Genomic DNA, 23,361 nt, shown 5'->3' on the forward strand with positions numbered 1-23,361 from the left:
CTTCAACCCACCGAGTCCGCACCGACCAGCGTTCCCTGTTCACTAGCACCAACCTACACACTAGGGACAGTTTACAATTACCCCAATCCAATTTACCTACAAACCTGTACGCCATTGGAGTGTGGGAGGAAACCAGAGCATCTGGGGAAAACCCATGCAGGTCACGGGTAGAACGTGCAGACTCCGTACAGACAGCACCCGTAGTCAGGATTGAACCCGGGTCTCTGTCGCTGTAAGGCAGCAACTCTACCGCTGCACCCATGGTAGGAATCAAGTTAGACAGGACAAAACTACTGGATTCTAATTATCACTCTGTACCTTCCAAATCCATAGGATCTGCAGAAATACTCTCAATTTCGATTCAGTCACTGTATAATTGTGCAGAAACTAGTGGTGTAATTGTGGCTATGTCTGTGTAGTTTGCTGCTTCCTGTCTTTGCCAAAACTAGAATTAATGAGCAAACAAATTTTAGCCAGTAAATGAAAAGTTTAGATACTGTAACTTCTGTAGCCCATTGACTAAGATCAATATGTCCTCTGGCCAAAGGTGACGGGGAGTTTAAAGAGGCAGGACACATGTTAGAGTATGCAGTATTTCTAAATAAGGGCTTCATTCACATGGAAACAGTTAAACTGAACTCTTGGAACAGATCCTGGTTCATATTGCTAACATATGTTCCGATCCCAACTTGGAGGCTGCAGAACTTTCAATGCTGCCAGCACTGATAGATATATATTTTTTGGGCTGCAATGCTCTTGAAGTTAAATTGGCATTGCTGCTAATCCCAAGCTAAATTATCCATGAGAAGGCCACAAAATGCTGTACGGGTGATTAGTGCGGGTGTCAGGAGTTAATAATCCATCGTTTAAACCATCAATTATAGACAAATCATTTATACAATGGGAAAGAATGGGAATCAAAATGCTCGGAGATCTGTATGAATTGAGAAAATTACTATCATTTCAACAACTACAACTGAAATATAATTTGAAAAATAATCAATATTTTAAATATCTTCAAATTCGTGATTATCTGAAAAAATACACAAAAGACTATCATAATATGCCTACAGATTTACTGGATGAAGTAATGAAGCCAAAGGCGGAATCAGCGAATCTAATACCGTACTTGTATAACATCACCTTAAACATAGAAATACCCACGACTGATGGAATTAGAAGAGACTGGGAACAAGAATTAGCTATAAAAATTTCAAAAAGCTGGGATAATCACTTACTACAGGTGCATAAATGTTCGATCAACGTACGACATACTCTCATCCAATTCAAAACATTACATAGACTATATTATTCCAAACCTAAAATAAATAAACTCTTCCCTAATGTCTCACCCATCTGTGATAAATGTCTGTGTCAAGAAGCTACCATAGCGCATTCTTTTGTTTTTTGTACAAAAATCCAAAAATTCTGGAATGAAATATTTGACATCTTTACAAAATTAATTAAAATAAAACTGGTACCAAAACCAGAATGGATCATTTTTGGAATATCGGAAGGTAACCCTGAACTAAACGTGTTTCAGAAGAATTTACTCAATTACGGGCTAATAATGGGAAAAAAGCTCATATTTAAATTCTGGGAAAATGCGCCTACACCAACAATAAAAATGTGGATATCAAATATGTTTGAAACACTACATCTGGAAGAGATGAGATTCCTCTTAGCAGGTAAAGCAGACCACTTCCAAAAGACGTGGTCTACGTTTTTGGAACTATTACAAGCATAAGGTGCAATAGTAATTTAAAAAAAAAACAACAAATAAATAAATAAATAAAAGGTACCAGGATCTAAAAAAAACCCCCCAACAAAAACAGACTTGGTTGGTAGTCCCCTTTCTGCGGAGTTTAATGTTATTATAGAGCGATTGTTTCTCCTTTCTTTTTCCTTCTTTTCTAGGGTCTACTTTCTTTCTTTACTTCCTTCTCTAACTTCTTTTCTAAGGGGCTTTCTTTTCTCAACACTCTCCTGCACCTTCACGACTCTTACGCACTTTCCTTACTTCCTTTACATCTATCTTTTTTTTTTAAAGCTCAAAAAATGAAGCGGTACAAAAAATGTATTAAGACATATGTGGTGTGTATTATTGTAACTTACCGTACTTCTAATAAATAAAAGAAAATATGTTCCGATCCCAACTTGGAGGCTGCAGAACTTTCAATGCTGCCAGCACTGATAGATATATATTTTTTGGGCTGCAATACTCTTGAAGTTAAATAGTTTGCTACTAATCCCAAGCTAAATTATCCATTAGAGGGCCACAAAATGCTGTACGGGTGATTAGTGCGGGTGTCAGGACTTATGGGGGGGGGGGGGAGGCAGGAGAATGGGGTTCGTATTGAGAGACAGATCAGAAATGATTGAATGGCGGAGTAGACTTGATGCCGTAGCCCAGCGTCACGAGAGAGTATCGTACCGCATATCGCTAGCCCGGGGAAAGTTCAAAATTCGAAGTACGCTTTCCACTGAATGTGTATCGCTTTTGCACCATCGTGACGTTGAAATATCGTAAGTCGAAGCATCTTAAGTCGAGGAGCATCTGTAGTTCTATGTTATCCCACTTTCTCATCCACTCCCACCACACAAGGGTCAATTTACAGAAGCCAAATAGCCTACAAAGCCGCACGCCTTTGGGATGGGGAGGAAACTGGAGCTCCCGAAGAAAACCCACGTGATCGCGTGCGGCACGGTGGCGCAGTGATAGAGTTGCTGCCTTACAGCGCCAGAGACCCGGGTTTGATCCTGACGACGGGTGATGTCTGCCCGGAGTTTGTACGTTCTCCCCGCGACCGCATGGGTTTTCTCCGAGATCTTCGGTTTCCTCTGACACTCCAAAGACGTACAGGTTTGTAGGTTAATTGGCTTGATAAAAATGTAAAATTGTCCCTAGTGTGTGTAGGACAGTGTAATGCCCCTGTCCCACTTAGGAAACCTCTGGAGACTTTGTGCCCCACCCAAGATTTCCTTGTGGTTCCCGGAGGTTTTTGTCAGTCTCCCTACCTGCTTCCACTACCTGCAACCACCTGCAACCTCCGGGAACCACACGGAAACCTTGGGTGGGGGGCAAAGTCTCCAGAGGTTTCCATTCAGAAGTGGGACAGGGGCACTATGTGCGGGGATCACTGGTCGATGTGGACTCGGTTGCCGAAGGGCCAGTTTCTGCGTTGTATCTCTAAACTAAACTAAAGTATAAAGAGATGGTGCAACATCAATGATAGTAAAAGGAATTGGAAAGCAAGGATGGGGCAAATCATCACCTCGTCAGGTCTTTAGTTTTCACTCTTGCAAGGAAGATTGATGATTGAATGCTGCTGCTGTCTTGAGACCAGGGTGAAGAATTAATTCTTACATAAAGTGGTTTGGTGTGTCTTGGCTTTAAAACTTGAGGAAGATGAATAAATTGGGGCTTGTGCCATTCTAATAAACTTCAAAAATCTGACACATCCAGCAGTTTAGTTATGGCTTCAGCAACAAGCACTGAAAGAATATTGGAATCTATCTAAAGCAGGAAGCAAGTAGCAAGGAACTGCAGATGCTGCCTTACCAAAAAAAAGTCAAAGTGCTGGAGTAACAGCGGGTCAGGCAGCAATCCTGGAGAACATGCATGCGTGATGGACACAAAGTGCTGGAGTAACACAGTGTGTCAGGCAGCATCTATGGAGAAAAATATTTAGTGACGTTTTGGGTCGAGATCATTCTTCAGACTGAGAGTCGGGAGAGAGGGAAACTAGAGGCATGGAAAAGTGCAGAACAAATCGGAGCCGGCACTGATGACCAAGGAAAGGTGGAGCTCACAATGGTCCATTGCTGGCAGTGGAAGAGGTGATAATGAAGGGATAAGAACTAGCAGCATGGTTAGGGTGGCGGAGGGAGAGGGATGTTTTGGGTCTCATAAGTGATGTTGTGGATTGTGACCCTTCTTCAGAATTTCTCGACTGCTAGACATTATTCTTTGGCCCAACAGAAGACTGTGACCACAATTTCAGTAGCATCTGTTCAGTGTTTTAAGCCGGTTCAGTATGCTGAAATTACATAACCTGTCTGCAACTGCCATGACATTAAGCAAAAGATAGACACAGAGTTCTGGAGTAACTCAGCGGGACAGGCAGCTTCTCTGGAGAGAAGGAATGGGTGATGTTTCAAGTCGAGACCCTTCTTCAGACAAGTCGGGGGGGGGGGGGGAAAGGGAAACAAGAGAAACAGATAATGATGTAGGGAGATATATAACAAATGAATGAAAGATATGCAAAAAAATAATGATTTGTAAGGCCATTGTAAGCTGTTTGCTAGATGAGAATGGGAACCTGGTGCGACCTCTCTCCATCCCTCTCTCTCCATCCCGATGGGGGAGGGATGGAGAGAGAGGGAGTGCAGGGTTTTTCCTGAAGTTTATCTTTGTTACTTTTTTTGCATATCTTTCATTCATTTGTTCTATATCTCTTTACATCACTGTCTATATCTCTCATTTCCCTTTCCCCTGGCTCTCAGTCTGAAGAAGGGACCTGATTTGAAACGTTGCCCATTCCTTCTATCCAGAGATACTGCCTGACCCGCTGAGTCACGCCAGCGTTTTGTGTCTATCTTTGGTTTAAATCGGCATCTGCCGTTTCTTCCATGACATTAAGCAAATTGGAACTTCTATAATTGGTGTTAAGCTGGGTTGGTGTTACATTGGTGCTGTTGTAGAATGGGAAGCAATTGAAAGGAACTCCGCGCATTCAGATTGTGTTGGTGCTAATGCATTTACTAAATACTGTTTTACACTTGTTCTTGAAGGCGATGCCGTCTAAATGAACACAGTACGATGGAGGCGATAATGCAAAGCTTATGATGTGGATTGTGTGTGTTTTCTGAATTAAGGTACATCTAATTCCTTTTCTTTGAGCAGGCCACAAGGATCGGCATGTCTGTAAACTTGATTCGTAAACACAGCACAAACGAAGAAATTATCGCGCTTGCTAAAATCCTCATCAAAAAATGGAAGAAACTTCTTGGTAAGTTGGAGTGTTGTTCAGTGTTGTTCAAATCTAAAATGTTGTGCGTGAACTTTGAACCTTGAAAACGTGCCCGAGTTGCTGCTGACTCAATGGATGAATGAATACTTTATTGTCACATGCGATAAGTCACAGTGAGATTCTTTGTTTTGCGTACCCAAGGTATGCAAAGAGTCGCAACATAAAGGGCGCCGAAAAAGTATCCGACAAAGGGCGCCGACAGGTCCTCCCTTGCTGAGTCTCCCCCGTTCTCTCCCCCTCCTTCTTGGCAGTTCCCCACACTGGGTCCTCCATTGTTCTTCCTTTGTTCGGTAGCTTAGATTAGAGATACAGTGGGGAAACGGGCCCTTTGGCCCACTGAGTCTGCGCCGACCAGCGATCCCTGCACACTGACACTATCCTACGCACCAGTGGGCAATTTACAGTTTTACCAAGCCAATTAGCCTTCAAACCTGTTTGTCTTTGGAGTTAAAGGTTTCAGTCACATCCTGTAGACTTGAGCACAGAATCAAGTCTGATACTCGAATGTTGCACTTATGGAGGAGCAAATGTTTGGTGAGACTTTACACCAAGGCTTTGGAGGTGAAACATATCATGCAGCTTTTTCAAAGATAAGGAAAGTTCTGTCTGTTGTCCTGGCCAATATTTGGAATGCAATGGACTCTAAAAAACTTACACATCCGGTAGTTTTGTGAATTTATGCTGCGTCATAGTTTTTCACACAACATTTAGGACATTTTTTAAGCAAGCATCGAGTCTCTACTGCAGTTGGTCAGAGATACGTGCTTTGTGTGGGCTGGCTGGATCAAATACAACCTCATGGTCGAACAGGCCCGCAGCAGCCAATTACTAGTGTGGAAAGATCCAGGCATTATGAGTGATTAGACCACGATGACCAGCTATTCCCATACACTAGCCCGATCCTACACACAATTTTTACCAAAGCCAAGTAACCTACAAACCTGCAGGTCTTTGGAGTGTGGGAGGTAACCAGAGTAACCGGGTAAAACGCACATGGTCATGGGGAGAACGTGCAAACTCCGTACAGACAGCACCCGTAGTCAGGATCGAACCCAGGTCTCTGGTGCTTTTTTGTGCAACACTACCACTGTGCCAGCCCCAGGTCAGGCAAGGAAATTAAAAATGACAGGAAATACATTTGGTCTGGGAACTAAGGGGATGAATGGCCTTCACAATTTACTATGTAATTCCCTTGTTTCGTCATTGGCCTTATCTTTTTGTTCTTGTGTGAACAATTAAATTGTGCCTTTCAGCACAGAAACAGGCCCTTCGGCCCAACTTGCCCATGCTAACCCAGATGTCCACATACACTGGTCCCACCTGCTTGCGTTTGGCCCAAGATCCCTCTAAAACATTTATATTCATGCACGTCCAAATTTCTTCAAAATAGTTATAAAGTCCACAAATCGATCAGCAGAGAGACTTCTTCGATTTAAATATTTTAACTTCCTATTGTCAAATTTTTGTTTCCGCTATTTCTTGCTGCCAACCGTCACCATGTACTTCACAGGTTTTAGACATGAAAGTGAATGTTGGGAGTGCCTGTAGTCTTTATCTTGGATTTCCGCATTATGAGCATAAGTGATCCTATTGCCTTCTGCGAGTGCCTTCTTTAAGCGTATTGATAATGCTTTTACCTCCCCCTCTTTCAGCCACGGAAATTTCAGTCGATCACAAGGCGGAGAAATCTTCAGGGAAAGAGGGTGAGAGGGACCGGTCATCGGCGGTGGTGCTAGAATCCCGGAAACACTCGAAGGAAAAATACAAGGAGCGGTAAGGCAAGCACTGTTGTACACTGACCAGATGCCAATAGTGACGGCAAGTGAATTTGTAAACACTTAGAACTCTTAGTTGTAAGAAATGCTTCGAACGAGGAGGGAAACTCCCCCCCCCCCCCCCCCCCCCCCCACACACAAACACAGAAAATAGGTGCAGAAGTAGGCCATTCGGCCCTTCGAGCCAGTACCGCCATTCAATATGATCATGGCTGATCATCTAAAATCAGTGCCCCGTTTCAGCTTTTTAACCATATCCCTTATTCCTTTAGACCTAAGAGCTCTATCTATCTCTCTCTCTCTCTCTTGAAAACATCTAGTGAATTGGCCTCCACTGCCTTCTGTGGCAGAGAATTCCACAGATTCACAACTCTCTGGGTGAAAAAGTTTTTCCTCATCTCAGTCCTAAATGGCCTACCCCTTATTCTTAAACTGTGACCCCTGGTTCTGTACTCCCCCAACATCGAGAACATTTTTCCTGCATCTAGCCTGTGCAATCCCTTAAAATTTTTATATGTTTCTATAAGAATCCCTCTCATCCTTCCAAATTCCAGCAAATACAAGTCCTGTTGACCCCTTCTTTCATCATATGTCAGTCCTGCCACCCCAGGAATTAACCTGGTGAACCTACTCTGCACTCCCTCAATAGCAATAATGTCCTTCCTCCAATTTGGAGACCAAAATTGCACGCAGTTCTCCAGGTGCTGTCTCACCAGAGCCCCGTACAACTGCATTAGGACCTCTTAAACTCAAATCCTCTCGCAATGAAGGCCAACATGCCATGAGCTTTCTTCACTGCCTGCTGTACCTGCCTGCTTACTTTCAGTGACTAATGTACAAGCACACCCAGGTCTCGTTGCACCTCCCCTTCTTCTAATCTGACACCATTCCGATAATAATCTGCCTTCCTGTTCTTGCCACCAAAGTGGATAGCTTCCCATTTATCCACATTATACTGCATCTGCCATGCTTCTGCCCACTCACCCAACCTATCCAAGTCATCCAGCAGCCTCATTGCATCCCCTTCAGCCCATCGAGTGTATGCCGACCGTCTATCACACATTCACACTAGTTCTATGTTATCACACTTTCTAATCCACCCCCTAGGGACACATTGGTGGCAATTTACAGATGGCAATTAACCTACGAACCCTCACGTCTTTGGGATGTGGGAGGAAACCAACCGTAGCTCCCAGAGGAAACCCGCGAGGTCACAGGGAGAACGTGCAAACTCCACAGGGACAGCACCCGAGGTCAGGATTGAACCAGGGTCTCTGGCACTGCGAGGCAGCTCCCTAACGTGTGTTAGTTTAGAACCCACGTGTTCAGAGTGAATCTCGAGTTTATTGGAATGCAGTCTACCCATTAATAGTTTTGATTCTGGCTCTGGTTTCTAGGCAAGATTTGATCAGTTCCAAGTCTTCTTCAGCAGGGGTTCCCAAATCTAGGAAGAGTTGTACAGATGGGAACCAGGACCGGCACAGGGAGGGAACACATTGTTAGCCATTTTCGACAATGCAGGAAAATTGTCTCATTCAGCTACAGTTGGAGCTCCATGCCTTAAGTTTATTGCCACGTGTACCGAGGTACAGTGAAAAGCTTTGGTTATGCAGCAACTAGTCAGTGGAAAGACAATACATGATTGCAATCGGGCCATACACAGTGCATAGATACATGATTGTATTGCGTACAGTTATGGTCTCCTAATCTGAGGAAAGACATTCTTGCCATGGAGGGAGTACAGAGAAGGTTCACCAGACTGATTCCTGGGATGGCAGGACTTTCATATGAAGAAAGACTGGATACACTCGGCTTGTACACGCTAGAAGATTGAGGGGGGTTCTTATAGAAACGTACAAAATTCTCAAGGGGTTGGACAGGCTAAATGCAGGAAGATTATTCCCGATGTTGGGGAAGTTAGAGAACTAGGGGGTCACAGTTTAAGATAAGAGGGAAAGGACCGAGATGAGAAAATCATTTTTTACACAGTGACTCTGTGGAATTCTCTGCCACAGAAGGTAGTTGAGGCCAGTTCATTGGCTATATTTAAGAGGGAGTTAGATGTGGCCCTTGTGGCTAAAGGGATCAGGGGGTATGGAGAGAAGGCAGGGATGGGATACCGAGTTGGATGATCAGCCATGATCATATTGAATGGCGGTGCAGGCTCGAAGGGCCGAATGGCCTACTCGTGCACCTATTTTCTATGTTTCTATGATTAAGGGAATAAGGTTTAGTGTAAGGTAAGTCCGACTTGCTCAGTACTTAAAAATAACATGCATAAGAATGGCCCATCCATTTGCTCAATCTTATTTTTCCAATCAATTACACCAAGGTTCATCTGAAACCTAATTCCATTTGCCCGTTTTTTCCTTATATTGCCTTGTCGACATCCATACATAACAGAATCGGTGGACTTCAGCTTTGACTATTTTGATTGCCCTTTTAATTTATTTTGTAACGAAAACTGAATGGACACTGGTTGAGAAACGTTTTTTTGTTTCCTCTGAGTATGCGAATACTCAGGAAATGACAATAAAGATTTACAAATACAAATAATGGTCACAGGCCATTTGATAGAAAGCAGAGCACTGGGGTTTTAGACTAGATGCGAGCGTGCATGTTAAGCCTAGTAGTCAAAATCATGCATTTTAATAACCCCGACCTCTACAACAATCAATATTAATGATCAACAATTTGCAGAGGATGAAAAATGTTGGTGTGATAAGCATCTGAGTACAGACTTCAGATGTAACAGATTGGTGAATCAGTAAGATATCTGGCAGTGAAAATTTAGAGCAGAGGGATGTGAAGTCATTACGTTTTTGTTGAGAATGAGGAAAAGCAATGTGAACTAAATGGTACAATTTTGAAGTGAATGCAAGATCGGGGATAACAGATAGTGCCTGCTGCACAAAGCATGTTAAGGTACCAGCACAAATTTGGATGGTTATTTTAAATGGAATTGGGACCATTTCATAAATAAATAGTAGATAGAATGGAGGATAGAAAACTCTCTTTTTGAGATTTTGGGTTTAGTGTTGCATTTAATTCTGCTAGTATAATGGGGGCAGCACGGTGGCTCAGCGGTAGAGTTCCTGCCTTAACGCCAGAGACCCAGGTTCGATCCTGACTACGGGTGCTGTCTGTACGGAGTATGTATGTACTCCCTGTGACCACATGGTTTTCCCTGGGTGCTCTGGTTTCCTCCTAAGATGTACAGGTTTTCAGGTTAATTGGCTTCGGTAAAAAAAAGCACATTGTCCCTAGTGTGTGGGACAGTGTTAGTGTACGGGGATCGCTGGTCGGCATAGACCCGGTGGGCTGAAGGGCCTGTTTCTATACTGTATCTCTAAACTAATCTCAAGGTACAGTGGCGGAGGGATAGAGAGAGTGGGAATGCCAGGTCTACCTAATCCCTCTCCCACCCAAGTCGCACTAGCTTCTCATTTTCACCCTACAAACAGTTTACAATGGCCTGTTTCCTTTATCATCGTTACTTTTTTGCATATCTTTCATTCATTGTTATCTCTCCACATCAACGTCCATATCTCTCGTTTCCCTTATCCCTAACCAGTCTGGGGAAGGCTCTCGACCCGAAACGTCACCCATTCCTTCTCCCCAGAGATGCTGCCTGTCCCGCTGAGTTACTCCAGCTTTTTTGTGTCTATCTTCGGTTTAGAAGCATAGAAACATAGGAAATAGGTGCAGGAGTAGGCCATTCGGCCCTTCGAGCCTGCACCGCCATTCAAAATGATCATGGCTGATCATCCAACTCAGTATCCTGTACCTGCTTTCTCTCCATACCCCCTGACCCCTTTAGCCACAAGGGCCACATCTAACTCCCTCTTAAATATAGACAATGAACTGGCCTCAACTACATTCTGTGGCAGAGAATTCCAGAGATTCACCACTCTCTGTGTAAAAAATGTTAAAACTGTGACCCCCTTGTTCAGGGCTTCCCCAACATCGGGAACAATCTTCCTGCACCTAGCCTGTCCTCACCAGCATCTGCAGTTCCCTCTTATACTAAACTCAGTTGCTGACACTAGTGCACTGGCACTATAGCCTTCAATGCCTTGTATGTGATGTGATGTATCTATCCACAGGAAAGATTCCTCAAGTTCTATGTCACCGATGGCCCTCTCTCCAGCATCAAGGAAGAACTCCACAGACAAAGAGGAGAGGTAGTAAATAACTTGACTAAAACAGCAGGGTGCCAATTTTAAATTATTTGACCAAGCTTTTAATGAAACAATGACACAATGCTAATATTGTTAAAACATATTAGTTTAGTGCAGTTTAGATTAGTTTAATGTCATGTGTCCAGTCAAATGCATTTATACTGTAACTTTAATTATTAAGTCTCACTTCTAAGACGAAGGCAGTAGTGTATAATGCCTATTCTTTCTCATTGTGAGGAATACAAGCTGTCAACCCCTTTGTTGTAAAATTGGTGGTCGCCTTTCAAACCGATGCAAATTTATTTTAAAAAAAAAGGCATTTAAAATTATTCATGAATAATTGGACAATGAAGTGATTTGCTATTCCTCGTGATGTGCAGGGGTTTGTTTTTGCTGCCATCTGTTCTCCATAAACAGTGTGCTTATTCAAGGCTTCTGCCATCCCCATTATTCCAGTCTCTTTGCTTTCAGCAAACTTTTATTACTGAAGCCTTGCAGAGATAATCAGATGGGAAACCGAATACTTAATAGCAGTAAAGTGTGGTTGGGTGGTGGGAGGGAGGGGGGAGTGGATGTTGGTGTGGGAATCCTGCCACACAGCGGTAGAGTTGCTGCCTGACAGCACCAGAGACACGGCTACGATCCCGACTACGGGTGCTTGTCTCGACGTTCTCCCCGTGACCTGCGTGGGTTTTCTCCCCAGATCTTCGGTTTCCGCAACACATTCCAAAGACGTACACGTTTGTAGGCTAATTGGCTCAGTATAAATGTAAAGAATTGTCCCTGGTGTGTGTAGGGTAGTGTGAATGTGCGGGGATCGCTGGACCCGGTGGGCCGAAGGGCCTGTTTCCGCGCTGTATCTCTAAACTAAATTCATTTCCATGATTTGTTGGTGCTTGTCTCGTGCAAGGAGAGTCCTCTTGTCAACACATCCCGATGACACAACACTATTGGAGCTCATATTCCCGATTGCCAGCCAGCTCCGTCTCTTCTGTCTCTATAAGCTTAGACATTGAGGACCAGTGCTTGAGTCTTGTCCTCATTTGACCGGCAATCAATGTTGACCTCCAGTGATCTCTTGATTTCAAGTCTAATACTTCGGAGAAAGGATGCAAGACGTTTAGTTGTATGAAACATCCCAATAGGTTCCTCTAAACCATCTTTAAAGGCTTTGCATACAATAATAAGTTAGGTTCTTGCAGCTTTTTAATGCAGGCATTAGAAGCCATGTAGAGGTGCATTTGTTCAAGAGGGGATTACTGCAGTTGGGTCCCCAGTCTGCCAAGATATGGCCACCAGAATTGAGGATTTAGTTTAGTTTAGAGATACAGCTCGGAAACAGGCCCTTTGGCCCACAGTCCGTGCCGACCAGTGATCCCTGTACACTAACGCTATCATACACACGGTAGGGACAATTTACATTTATACCAAGCTATTTAACCTACAAACCTGTACGTCTTTGGATAGTGGGTGGAAACCGGACCACCCGGTTTAAAACCAAAGCAGGTCATGGGGAGAATGTACAAACTCCCCACAGATAAGCACCTGTAGTCAGGATTGAACCAGGGTCCCTGGTGCTGTGAGGCAACAACTCTACTGCTGTGGCATCCTGGGCGATGCTGCCCTGGGCGATGTCGGAGACTAACACAAAACTGCAAATGCTGGAAATGGAAAATAAAAGCGGAAAATCTGGAACCACTCAGAAATAACGAGTCGTCTCTGAAAATTCACAGAGATTGACTCTTCCAGTGTGTAGGCAGGAACCGAAGATAGACACAAAATGCAGGAGTAACTCAGCGGGGGCAGGCAGCATCTCTGGAGAAAAAGGAATAGGTGACTCTTCGGGTCGAGACCCTTCTTCAAACTGAGAGCCAGGGGAGAGGGAAACTAGAGGGTATGAAAAGGGGCAGAACCAATCGGAGCTGGATCCGATGGCCAAGGAGCTCACAATGGTCCATTGTTGGCTGTGGAGGAGGTGATGAGGGGTACAAACAGTGAAACTAACAGTGAAACGTATCTTTCAGCATTGCTTTCATCAAAGCAATTTTTGGCACTCCATTTACAACCAACCTGTGAGATTCTTGGATGTTTGGTTGAGCTTGGTCATGGCTGTGATGAACACTGATGTTAATCTGCACCAGTTAACTGGATTGTTTTTATTGGGATTTGACTGATTTGGATGCAGATTGAATCCCATGAAGTACTTTTAGAAAAAAAAACCCAGTATTAATTAGGCAGTGATAGCGTCAAATCCCCAGGCAGAAGGAATGAAGTGAAGAAAGTTAAAGTGCAACTCTTTTACATCACAGAAAGTTATTCTGCAAACCTTTGATCACTTTGGACCTGTCAAGAAAACCTTCAACAGTTATGAAGGATGAAAGGTAGGTATTGTCATATCACTCAAGCAGAATAGCAATAAAGACTTAAATGGGCATTGTTTCATTTCTCTTCTATCATTCTCTTCAGTCATGAGTATATTTATTCTTCCCAGTGTCGATTCTCTGATGTTTCTTTGTGGTAACTCATCAATTAAGGTCATAAGATCAAAAGGATAGGAGTCGAAATGCTATTTGGCCCATCAAGCCTACTCCGCCATTCAATCATGGCTGATCTATCTCTCCCCCCTAACCTCATTCTCCTGGCTTTTCCCCCATAACCTCTAACACCTGTACTAGAATCAAGAATCTATTTATCTCTGCTTTAAAAAATATCAAGTGACTTGGCCTCCACAGCCTTCTGTGGTAACGAATTTCATTCCTAAAAAACGTCCTTTAATTCTGAGGCTATGGCCACTCCCACTAGTGGAAACATCCTCCCCACATCAACTCTACCCAAGCCTTTCACTATTCTGTATGTGACTACTCTTTGTGCCTTAGAGTGAGGAAGCGTTAATAAAAATGAACTGCAGATGCTGGTTTATACCAAAGATAGAGGCACAAACTGCTGCAGTTACTCAGTGGGTCAGGCAGCATCTCTGGAGATAGTGGATAGGCGACGTTTCGGGTTGGGACCCTTTTTCAGAACGTGTTAAGGAAGTGTTAAAATGGTTGTGTAGGAAGGAACTGCAGATCCTGGTTTACACCGAAGATAGACAAAAAATGCTGGAGGGTCAGGCAGTATCTCTGGAGAAAAGGAATAGGTGACGTTTCGGGTCAAAACCTCTTCAGACCGATCCTACTCCTTTTCTCCAGAGATGCTGCCTGACCCGCTGAGCTGCTCCAGCATTTTGTGTCTATGTGAAGATGGTTGAGTGATATGTAAGAGTATGATTGCACAGGTCAGACTTATATGTTGTTCATATTATATTGTGCAACTTAGGGAGATTGATGATCGATCAGGATCAATCCCTTTCTCCCAACCCTGCATCTATCCATCTGCAACTCCTCACCAACTCTGCAATGCACTTGCTGTCCTTCCTTCAAAAAACAACGAGGAACTAGTGCGGCAGGGTGGTGCAGCGGTAGCGTTGCTGCCTTACAGCACTTGCAGTGCCAGATACACGGGTTCGATCCTGACTACGGGTGCTGTCTATCCAGAGTTTGTACATTCTCCCCGTGACCTGCGTGGGTTTTCTCCGGGAGCTCCGGATTCATCCGCACCCCAAAGACGTCCAGGTTTGTAGGTTAATTGGCTTGGTATAATTGTTAATTGCCGCTAGTGTGTGTAGACTAGTGTTATTGTGCGGTGATCGCTGGTCGGTGCAGACTCGGTGGGCCGAAGGGCCCGTGTCCATGCTGCATCTCTAAACTAAACTAAAAATGGGTCAGACAGCATCTGGGCAGGGAATGGACTGGCAATGTTTCGGCTTGCGACCCCTGTTCTTTCTTATACCCTGTCCCATGGTACGAATTCATTCAAGAGCTCTCCCGAGTTTAAAAAATATCAAACTCGTAAGCACGGAGAATGAACATAGCGGGTACGTCGGAGCTTGGGGACGTTTCTTAGCGGCTCATAACGCTAACGGCAGGTACTCGGGAAGACTTGCCATCAAGGCACCACGGGAAAACTCGTGAAGATTTTTCAACACGTTGAAAAATGGCCACGAGAGCCCCGAGTACCGACAAGTGGCCATTACCGTAAATCTCCGAGTTCGAATCCGGGCAAACTCGGGAGAGCTCTTGCAATGAACTTGCACCGTGGCACAGAGCTATTAGCAGATCCTGGCTAAGGTTTGCTATTTGACTTCTGATCTGGAACCATATCAAAGCGTAGAACCTAAGGAGCCAACATAATTGAGATTTATTAGCCTGAGACAAGTTCCTGTTCTTTTCCATAATAATTCAGCAGCGGAAAAGGTGGTTTTCTGGTGACCACCCTTCTGTTCTCCATTAAGATTTCTTCCCTCTCCTAGTCGAATCCAAAAAATTAAATAGAATTTCTGTGCAAATCAACATCAATATTTTCCTGTCTTCACCTATTCCCTACTTGTTGCATATTGTTGCAAACTGCTAAAAACATGTACATATATAGAATCTAATTATTGTTTAAAAAATTGTGCTTATTTAAAGACGTCTCTGTGAGTGACAGTCTGTACCTTACCTGTCCCACTTAGGCGATTTTTTGGGTGACTGACTACAGGCGACTCTCCGCAAAAGTTTCAACATGTTGGAAAATTTTCGGCAGCAGTGGCTACAATTTTTGCTGTCGTAGGTTGTCGCCAGGTGTCGATGGTGAATTCCATTAAAACTAGTCCCTGGCAGTCGCCTAAAGAGTCGCCTAAGTGGGACAGGCCCATTAGTTATTGTATAGTTTCAGTTGCTCATTGCCCGCAGAGGGGAATTCCCCATTCATTGTGTCTCGTGCAACCATTAATGTTCCAACACAGAGAGAGATGCATTGTACCTGTGACCTACAGAGTAATCTTGTGGTCCAAGTCCATAGCTCCCCGAAAGTGGCAACACGTGGATAGAATGATAAAGTAGACTTATGGTATGCTTGTCTTCAGCAGTTGAAGCGTTGACTGTAAGAGTCGGGAAGTCATATTGTGGCTTTATAGGACTTTAGTTCGGCCACATTTGGAGTAATGTGTTTAGTTCTAGTTGCCTGTTTTGCAGGAAGGGTGTGGAGACTTTGGAGAAGGTGCAGGAGGTATTTACTCGAATGTTGCCTGCATTAAAGGGCATTAGCTTTATAAGGAGAGGTTTTCTTATCTGCTGCAGGTTGGGAAAAAAAGTGTTCGGCGCGGACTTGTAGGGCCGAGATGGCCTGTTTCCATGCTGTAATTGTTATATGGTTATATGGAAATGTAATTGATTGGTCTTCTGATGCATGGTTTCTGTTTTAACAGTGGCAGTGGCAGTAAAGTAAAGATGGATTCACCATCTTCCCCCACCTTCTCCTCGCCAACGATTCTTCCTCCTCTCCTGAAAACTGGGGAGAACATCCGTGACAAATGCATAGAGTTGCTGATCGCTGCTTTGAAGACTGATGGTAAGACGTGTCGCTGTATAATAAGATTTTCTCTAGAGATGCTGCCTGTCCCACTGAGTTACTCCAGCATTTTGAGTCTATCTTCGGTTTAAACCAGCATATGCAGTTCCTTCCTACACAATAACGTAATGTTGATTGCCTGCCTGCTTTAGCATGAATTGAACAGCAGCTGAAGGTGGCAGTGTATTGGGAGTAGACACTAGGAATGGAAAAGATCCACCTTACGCAAATTTGAAGACTGAACCAGGACAATCTTGATAACAATATAACTTGTAAATTATGAATCTTCTATTTACTTTTTTAGTTTAGATTTGAGGTACAGAGCGGAAACAGGCCCTTCGGCACATCCCTGCACACTAACACTATCCTACACACACTAGGGAAACATTACATTTTTATACCAAGCTAACTAACCTGCAGACCTGTACATCTTGGGAGTGTGGGAGGAAACCGAAGATCTCGGAGGAAACCCACGCGATCATAGGGAGAAGGGACAAAGTCTATACAGACAGTGCCTGTGGTCAGGATCGAACCTGTGTCGCTGGCGCTGTAAGGGAATGAACCTGCCGCTGCGCCACGGAGCCGCCCATAGTTACATGATATTCAGATTTTTTTTTTTGGTTAATCAATAAAACAAGGAACTTGCATAAATAGTGCCATTCACATCTTTGGGATGTCCCAAAACATTTTACAGCCAAGGATAGACACAGCGTGTTAACAGACGATGTGCGTTTAAAGGCACTGGGCCTGTACTCGCTGGAGTTTAGAAGGATGAGGAGGAGAGACTTCATTGATACTTACCGAATAGTGAAAGGCTTGGATAGAGTGGATGTGGAGAGGATGTTTCCACGAGTGGAAGAGTCTAGGACCAGAGGCCGTAGCCTCAGACTAAAAGGATATTCATTTAGAAAGGAGATAAGAAGAAATTTATTTCGTCAGAGGGTGGAGAATCTGAGGAATTTATTGCCACAGAGCCGTGGAGGCCAAATCAGTGGAGTTTTTTTAAGATTCTTGACAGATTCATGATTAGTAAGGGTTTCAGAGGTTATGATGCGCAGGCAGGGGAATGGGGTTGAGAGGAAAAGATAGATCAGCCACCATTGAATGATGGAGTAGACATGATGGGCAAATGGCCTAATTCTGCTCCGAGAACATCTGCACTTATAGAAACATAGAAATTAGGTGCAGGAGTAGGCCATTCGGCCCTTCGAGCCTGCACCGCCATTCAATATGATCATGGCTGATCACATGTTTATGAAGTGTTGGAGTTACTCAGCGGGTCTGTTAGCATCCTGTAGAACAGGGATCGGTGATGTTTCGGGTCGGGATTATTCTTCAGAATTGAGCTGCCCGACCTGCTGAGTTACTCCAGCACTCTGTGCTCTTTTTTGTAAACCAGCATCTGCAGTTCCTTGTTTCGACACTTAACACCCACTGTTGTTCCAATCAAAAAGAAGGATATGTACAGCCAAAATGCACAGAGCAAGATTACCCAGCTGGCAATTCCCTTGCTCTGAGCGGCTTATTTGTAACATGAGAGAATCGAGGGAGGGTGTACGGAGAACTGGGTGAACCTGGAGGAGATGTTTATATTTACCAAAGACTTGTCGGTGAGCTGTTCTGTGGCACCCAAAACTGTCAGTCCGTGCTGTGATGATGTAACTGTCGGGGAGATTAGAATTCTTGACCTGAACTTGTGCAGTCAAGTCAAAACCAACATCGGATCTCCCAGATTCCAGATGTCACTGAAATATGATCTGCTACAAACTACTCCGGTTTCATCGATGTTACTTTTTCAGTAAAGGGTACGATAATTGAATGAAGAGTTTGGTTTGGTGATACAGCACGGAAATAATCCCTTCGGCCCACCAGATCCGTGCAGACCAGCGATCCCCGCACACTAATAGCCCTGTCCCACTGTACCAGTTCATTCAAGAGCTCTCCCGAGTTTAAAAAAAAAAAATCAAACTCGTGGTAAGCACGGAGAATGAATGCAGCTGGTACGTCGGAGCTCAGGGACATCTCTTAGCGGCTCGTAACGCTAATGGCAGGTAGTCGAGAAACGCGGTAAGCTCGGGAAGACTCGTGAAGATTTTTCAACATGATGAAAAATGTCCACGAGAGCCCCGAGTACCTACGAGCAACCATTACCGTAAATCTCCGAGTTCGAATCAGGGCAAACTCGGGAGAACACTTGAATGAACTCGTACAGTGGGACAGGGCTTTAACGCTATCCCATGCATTTGGGACAATTTACAATTATAACAAAGCAAATTAACCTACAAACGTGCACGTCTTTGGAGTGTGGGAGGAAACTGGAGATCCCGGAAAAAACCCACACAGGTCACAGAGAGAACGTGCAATCTCTGTACAGACCGTATCCGCAGTCAGGATCAAACCCAGGTCCCTGGTGCTGCATTGGGCTTGCCCCACTCGGGCGACTCTTTAGGCGACTGCCAGGGACCAATTTTAATGGAATTCACCTACGTCAACCCATGACAACCTACGACAGCAAAAATTGTCGCCACTGTAGCCGAAACATTTTCAGACTTTTGCGGCAGTCGCCTGCAGTTGCCCAAAACATCGCTAAAGTGGAACAGGCCCATTAGGCAGCTGTTCTACCGCTGCACCACTGTGCTGCTCCTGCGGTTGCTGTAGCTTGCTGGCAGCCCATGGGCTGTGGAAACACATGGATATTCCCATTTCTAATTTGGGAACGATTTCCAATGAGGCAACACAGTGGCGTATAAGTAGAGTTACTGCCTCACAGTGCCAGAGACCCGATACGATCCTAACCTTGCGTCGGTTCTCCCTATGACGGTGTGAGTTTCTTCGGGTGCTCTAGTTTTCCTCCCACAACCCAAAGATGTGCAGGTTTGTAGGTCTGTAAATTGCCACGTGTGTAGGGAGTGGAGGAGAGAGTGGGATAACATGATAACAAGGTGATCGATGGCCAGTGTGCATTCAATGGGCTGAAGTGCCTGTTTCCACGGGGTATCTCCAAACTAAAAAACTAAACTAGTGTGTATTTTTTTTTTGCAGATGATTACAAGGACTATGGTGCCAATTGTGAGAAGATGGGTGCGGAAATCGAAGATTATATCCTTTCTTGTTCTTCAGTAATATTGCTGTTTCTGAAAGGTGTCAGAAAATCAAAGAAAAGTTAAACAATTATATGACATTGTTCTCTTCACACCAGCGTTGCCTCTCAAAGTTCTCTGCAATCAACAAGCATCTAGTTACTGCAGTAGCTATAAGATCGTAAGAAAAAACACAACATGCTGGAGTAGCTGAGCAGGTCAGGCAGCGTTGCTGGAGGACTTTGATAGGTGACGTTTCAGGTCGGGACCTTACTTTAGACTCATAAGAACGTAAGAAAATTGCATATAGAACAGGCTTTGAATACCTCCTGTAACCTGGACCTCACAAACCTCCGAGGCAGAGAATTCCACAGAGTCACCCCCTTCTGCAAGGCATTCCTACTCGGTTTTGAATGGCCTTCTCCTAATCTTGCAACTCCATCCCCTTGGTCAAGGTGTTTCCACTAGTTTAGTTTAGAGATACAGCTCGGAAACAGACCCTTTGGCCCACCGAGTCCTCACCGCCCAGCGACCCCGATCAGCTGCCTCCTGCCACTAGTCCTACACACGAGTAGCAGGTTTACATTTTTACAAGCCGCATTACCCTTGAAATCAGCGCCGCCTAATGTGGGAGCTCAGCAAACCGCAGTCTTGAATGTCGGTGCACGCAGGTCCAGCACTCCGGAACTCCAAACGTTGTACAGACAGCACCGCCAGTCCCATCGAACCCCGGTCTCTGGCCCGCCATGTCAGCCTCCGTGCAAACATTTTGACAAGTTCCTCGTGTTTCCATGCATTTATGTTTTGTGTCGTGCGTTGAAAATGACTTGCCGCTTTCATGTTGCTTCTAATTCCATTCTATGTTGCTTAACCACGTCACCTATCCACCAGGAGTTTCCAAAAACAGACATGAAGTACAAAAACAGAGTCCGAAGCAGAATAAGTAACCTGAAAGACCCAAAGAATCCTAATTTAAGAAAGAACGTGTTGTCTGGTGCGATAGACCTCCTCCACTTTGCAAGGATGTCTGCAGAGGTGAGATTGCATCAAGGGATGAGTTAATGTATGGAATGCAAAATTTCGGCAGCGCGACTCACCAGTTGCAGCGGCCCCTACAGCCTGTCTGTCTTTTTTAAATTTTTTGTCTAGTTAAATGTAGTGTTGGTGTTTTTTAATACTGGTTTTCCACAGTGTACCATTCTGCAAGGGGAGGGGGAAACCGTTTTGAATCTCTTCCCTAATCTTGGAGACCATCCCCTTGGTCAAGGTTTCCCCTGTTTAGGTCTCCGTTGTCGTTGGAAACAGGCCCTAGCACCATGGAGCGGCCAGCAACCCGAATGACCCCTGGTCTCGGCGCCAGGCCACCCTGCAGTGCAAACATCACCATCGTGGGGTTTCCATGGCCTCGGAGCGTTGTGTTGGGCTTTCCACTTGTGGTGACTTCGCTGCTGCGACTCGACTCCTGGGGCTCGGAGGCTCCAGCAACACAGCCGCAGGTTCGGTGGACTGTCATGGGACAAAAACGGGAGCTCGCGGGTAACCTGGGAGACCCAAGAATCCTAATTTAAGAAAGAACGTTTGTCGGTGCGATAGCCTCCGCAACTTCTCCAGCCCGTGTCGCGGGAGATTGGAACGACCAGTTAGCGTATGGAATGCACATTACCCGTCGCGGCTTCATGGCCGTGGGATCAAGTTAGCGCCCGCCTATTTGCTGCAACTTCAAGACTTTTAGACCGGGAGGGGGCCGTAAATCGCCCTGCGTGGCCTAAAATGGCCGTAGTGCCACTTATCATCATAGCCGCCTGGGGCTTGGACATCAGGAAAGACATGGCACTTTGTGTCTTTGCTTCTACTTTGCCGTCCAGCACAGTGGGGGTTATGTGATGGATGTTATGGGTGTGAATTAATGGGTATGAATGTGTGTATTAGTCTAGGAATTGGGTCTTTGTATGGCTGTGGAAACAGAATTTTGTTCAAATGACAAGAAAGGGTATTGTCTTGTACTACTATGGACACGCTGAGTACTACAAGCAAGCCGAGGGACATCAAGTTACCCTGACCAGTAAATCTTCTATTTCAGTGTTAGAAAGCAAGGAATCTGCAGATGCAGGTTTACATAAAAAGGTAGCATAGGGCCCAGTATCTCCATGAAGTTCAGTCCCTGGAGAACAGAGATTGGGCATGAACCCAGTCCTTCAGCCTTCTCCAGCACTTTGTGTCTTTGCTTCTATTTCCTATTCAGCAACAAGTAGCCGTGTAATAATGAGCAGACAAGTAACCGTGTAATAATGATGCATTCCATCACTTTCCACATTGTGCTGGCTGGCCCGACAATGCATGACAGGAAGTTTTTGCATTGAAATAAGTAAATGTGAAAGTCCTGGATAGAGTGGTTGTGGAGAGGATGTTTCCACTAGTGGGGGAGTCTAGGACCAGATCTCATAGCCTCAGAATTAAAGGATGTTCCTTTAGGAAGGAGATGAGGAGGAATTGCTTTAGTGAGAGGGTGGCGAATCCATGGAATTCATTGTCACAGAAGGCTGTGGAGGCCAAGTCAATGGATATTTTTAAAGGAGAGATAGATAGATTCTTGATTAGTATGGGTGTCGGGTGTTATGGGGAGAAGGCAGGAGAATTGGGTTAGGAGGGAGAGATACAGGCAGTGTCCACATTGTATTTTATGTATTTTCTGTCTGCGTTCGTTTTGAATGTGTGGGTTTGTTGGTTGGGGGCTTCTGGACATCTGAATTTCCCTGAGGGGATCAATAAAGTTTTTTTAAAAATTTTTATTTCAAAATAGACTTTATTCAATTGATAAATAAGTATTTATTATTATTATTATTATTATTAATATTAGATCAGCCATGATTGAATGGCAGAGTAGACTTGATGGGCCAAATGGCTTAATTCTGCTCCTAACACGTATGACCTTATGAAGTGCTGGTCTTTGAACTACATATCCCACAATGCCTCATCCAGTACATACCCCACAAATCCTCTGATCTGAGCCCATGTTTGTAGTTCAGTGTGCTGATGTTGTGTGGAGCTAAGTTGAGGTGAAGATCTCAACCCTATCATCCTTTCTCCAAAGAGAGACACAAAGTGGTGGAGCAACTCAGCGGGTAAGTCAGCATCTCTGGAGAAAAGGAGCAGGTGACCCTTTGGGTCGGAAGCCTCCTTCAGGCAGATTGGACAACACTTTCTCCAGCAGGGGGCATTTGTGGAATTGTGTCATGTTCTAATAGTTTGACTATCACTCTTGTCAACTTGTGTCTCTGCAGGAGATGGCCAGCGATGAGTTGAAGGAGCTACGCCAGGTGATAACTAAGGAAGCCATTAGGGAGCATCAGATGGCCAAAACCAGCGGTACCATGTCCAGTCTCTTCCAATGTGGGAAATGCAAAAAGAAAAACTGTACCTACAATCAGGTATGCAGGCATTTTTGCAATAAAATCCATCTGCCAAGCGTCACTGTAATGTGTACAAGAAAAAGATTGCGTGCAGAAGATAAAGCTATAGTCTCTGCAATCACATTCAGCTCAAGTGGATAATCCATGTCAATAAACAATGTGCAGGAGTAGGCCATTCGGCCCTTCGAGCCAGCACCGCCATTTAATGTGATCATGGCTGATCATCCCCAACCAGTTCCTGCCTTCTCCCCATATCCCCTGACACCGCTATTTTTAAGAGCCATATCTAGCTCTCTCTTGAAAGCATCCAGAGAACCTGCCTCCACTGCCCTCTGAGGCAGATAATTCCACAGACTCACAACTCTCTGTGAGAAAAAGTGTTTCCTCGTCTCCGTTCTAAATGGCTTACTCCTTATTCTTAAACTGTGGCCCCTGGTTCTGGACTCCCCCAA

General features: G+C 44.6%; 1 protein-coding gene across 7 annotated transcripts in view; it reads left to right on the forward strand.

Annotated features, from left to right (window-relative positions):
* LOC129709854 (transcription elongation factor A protein 3-like) overlaps positions 1–23,361 on the forward strand; it is a 33,989-nt gene that overhangs the window by 5,869 nt on the left and 4,759 nt on the right. For 3 of the 7 annotated variants that reach the window (XR_008725585.1, XM_055656471.1, XM_055656472.1), the window contains exons 3-10: positions 4,907–5,012; positions 6,686–6,806; positions 10,915–10,992; positions 13,299–13,370; positions 16,277–16,419; positions 19,462–19,518; positions 20,380–20,534; positions 22,781–22,927. Coding sequence is in view for 6 of the 7 variants with exons in the window: in XM_055656471.1 (XP_055512446.1) it covers positions 4,907–5,012; positions 6,686–6,806; positions 10,915–10,992; positions 13,299–13,370; positions 16,277–16,419; positions 19,462–19,518; positions 20,380–20,534; positions 22,781–22,927 (879 nt within the window). In the remaining variant the exon portion in view is untranslated. The remainder of the gene's footprint in view (positions 1–4,906; positions 5,013–6,685; positions 6,807–10,914; positions 10,993–13,298; positions 13,371–16,276; positions 16,420–19,461; positions 19,519–20,379; positions 20,535–22,780; positions 22,928–23,361) is intronic. The other 4 variants (XM_055656473.1, XM_055656474.1, XM_055656475.1 and 1 more) reach the window with 2 other exon arrangements.

Source organism: Leucoraja erinacea, chromosome 26 (assembly GCF_028641065.1).
Source record: "Leucoraja erinacea ecotype New England chromosome 26, Leri_hhj_1, whole genome shotgun sequence".
Lineage (NCBI taxonomy): Eukaryota > Metazoa > Chordata > Chondrichthyes > Rajiformes > Rajidae > Leucoraja > Leucoraja erinaceus.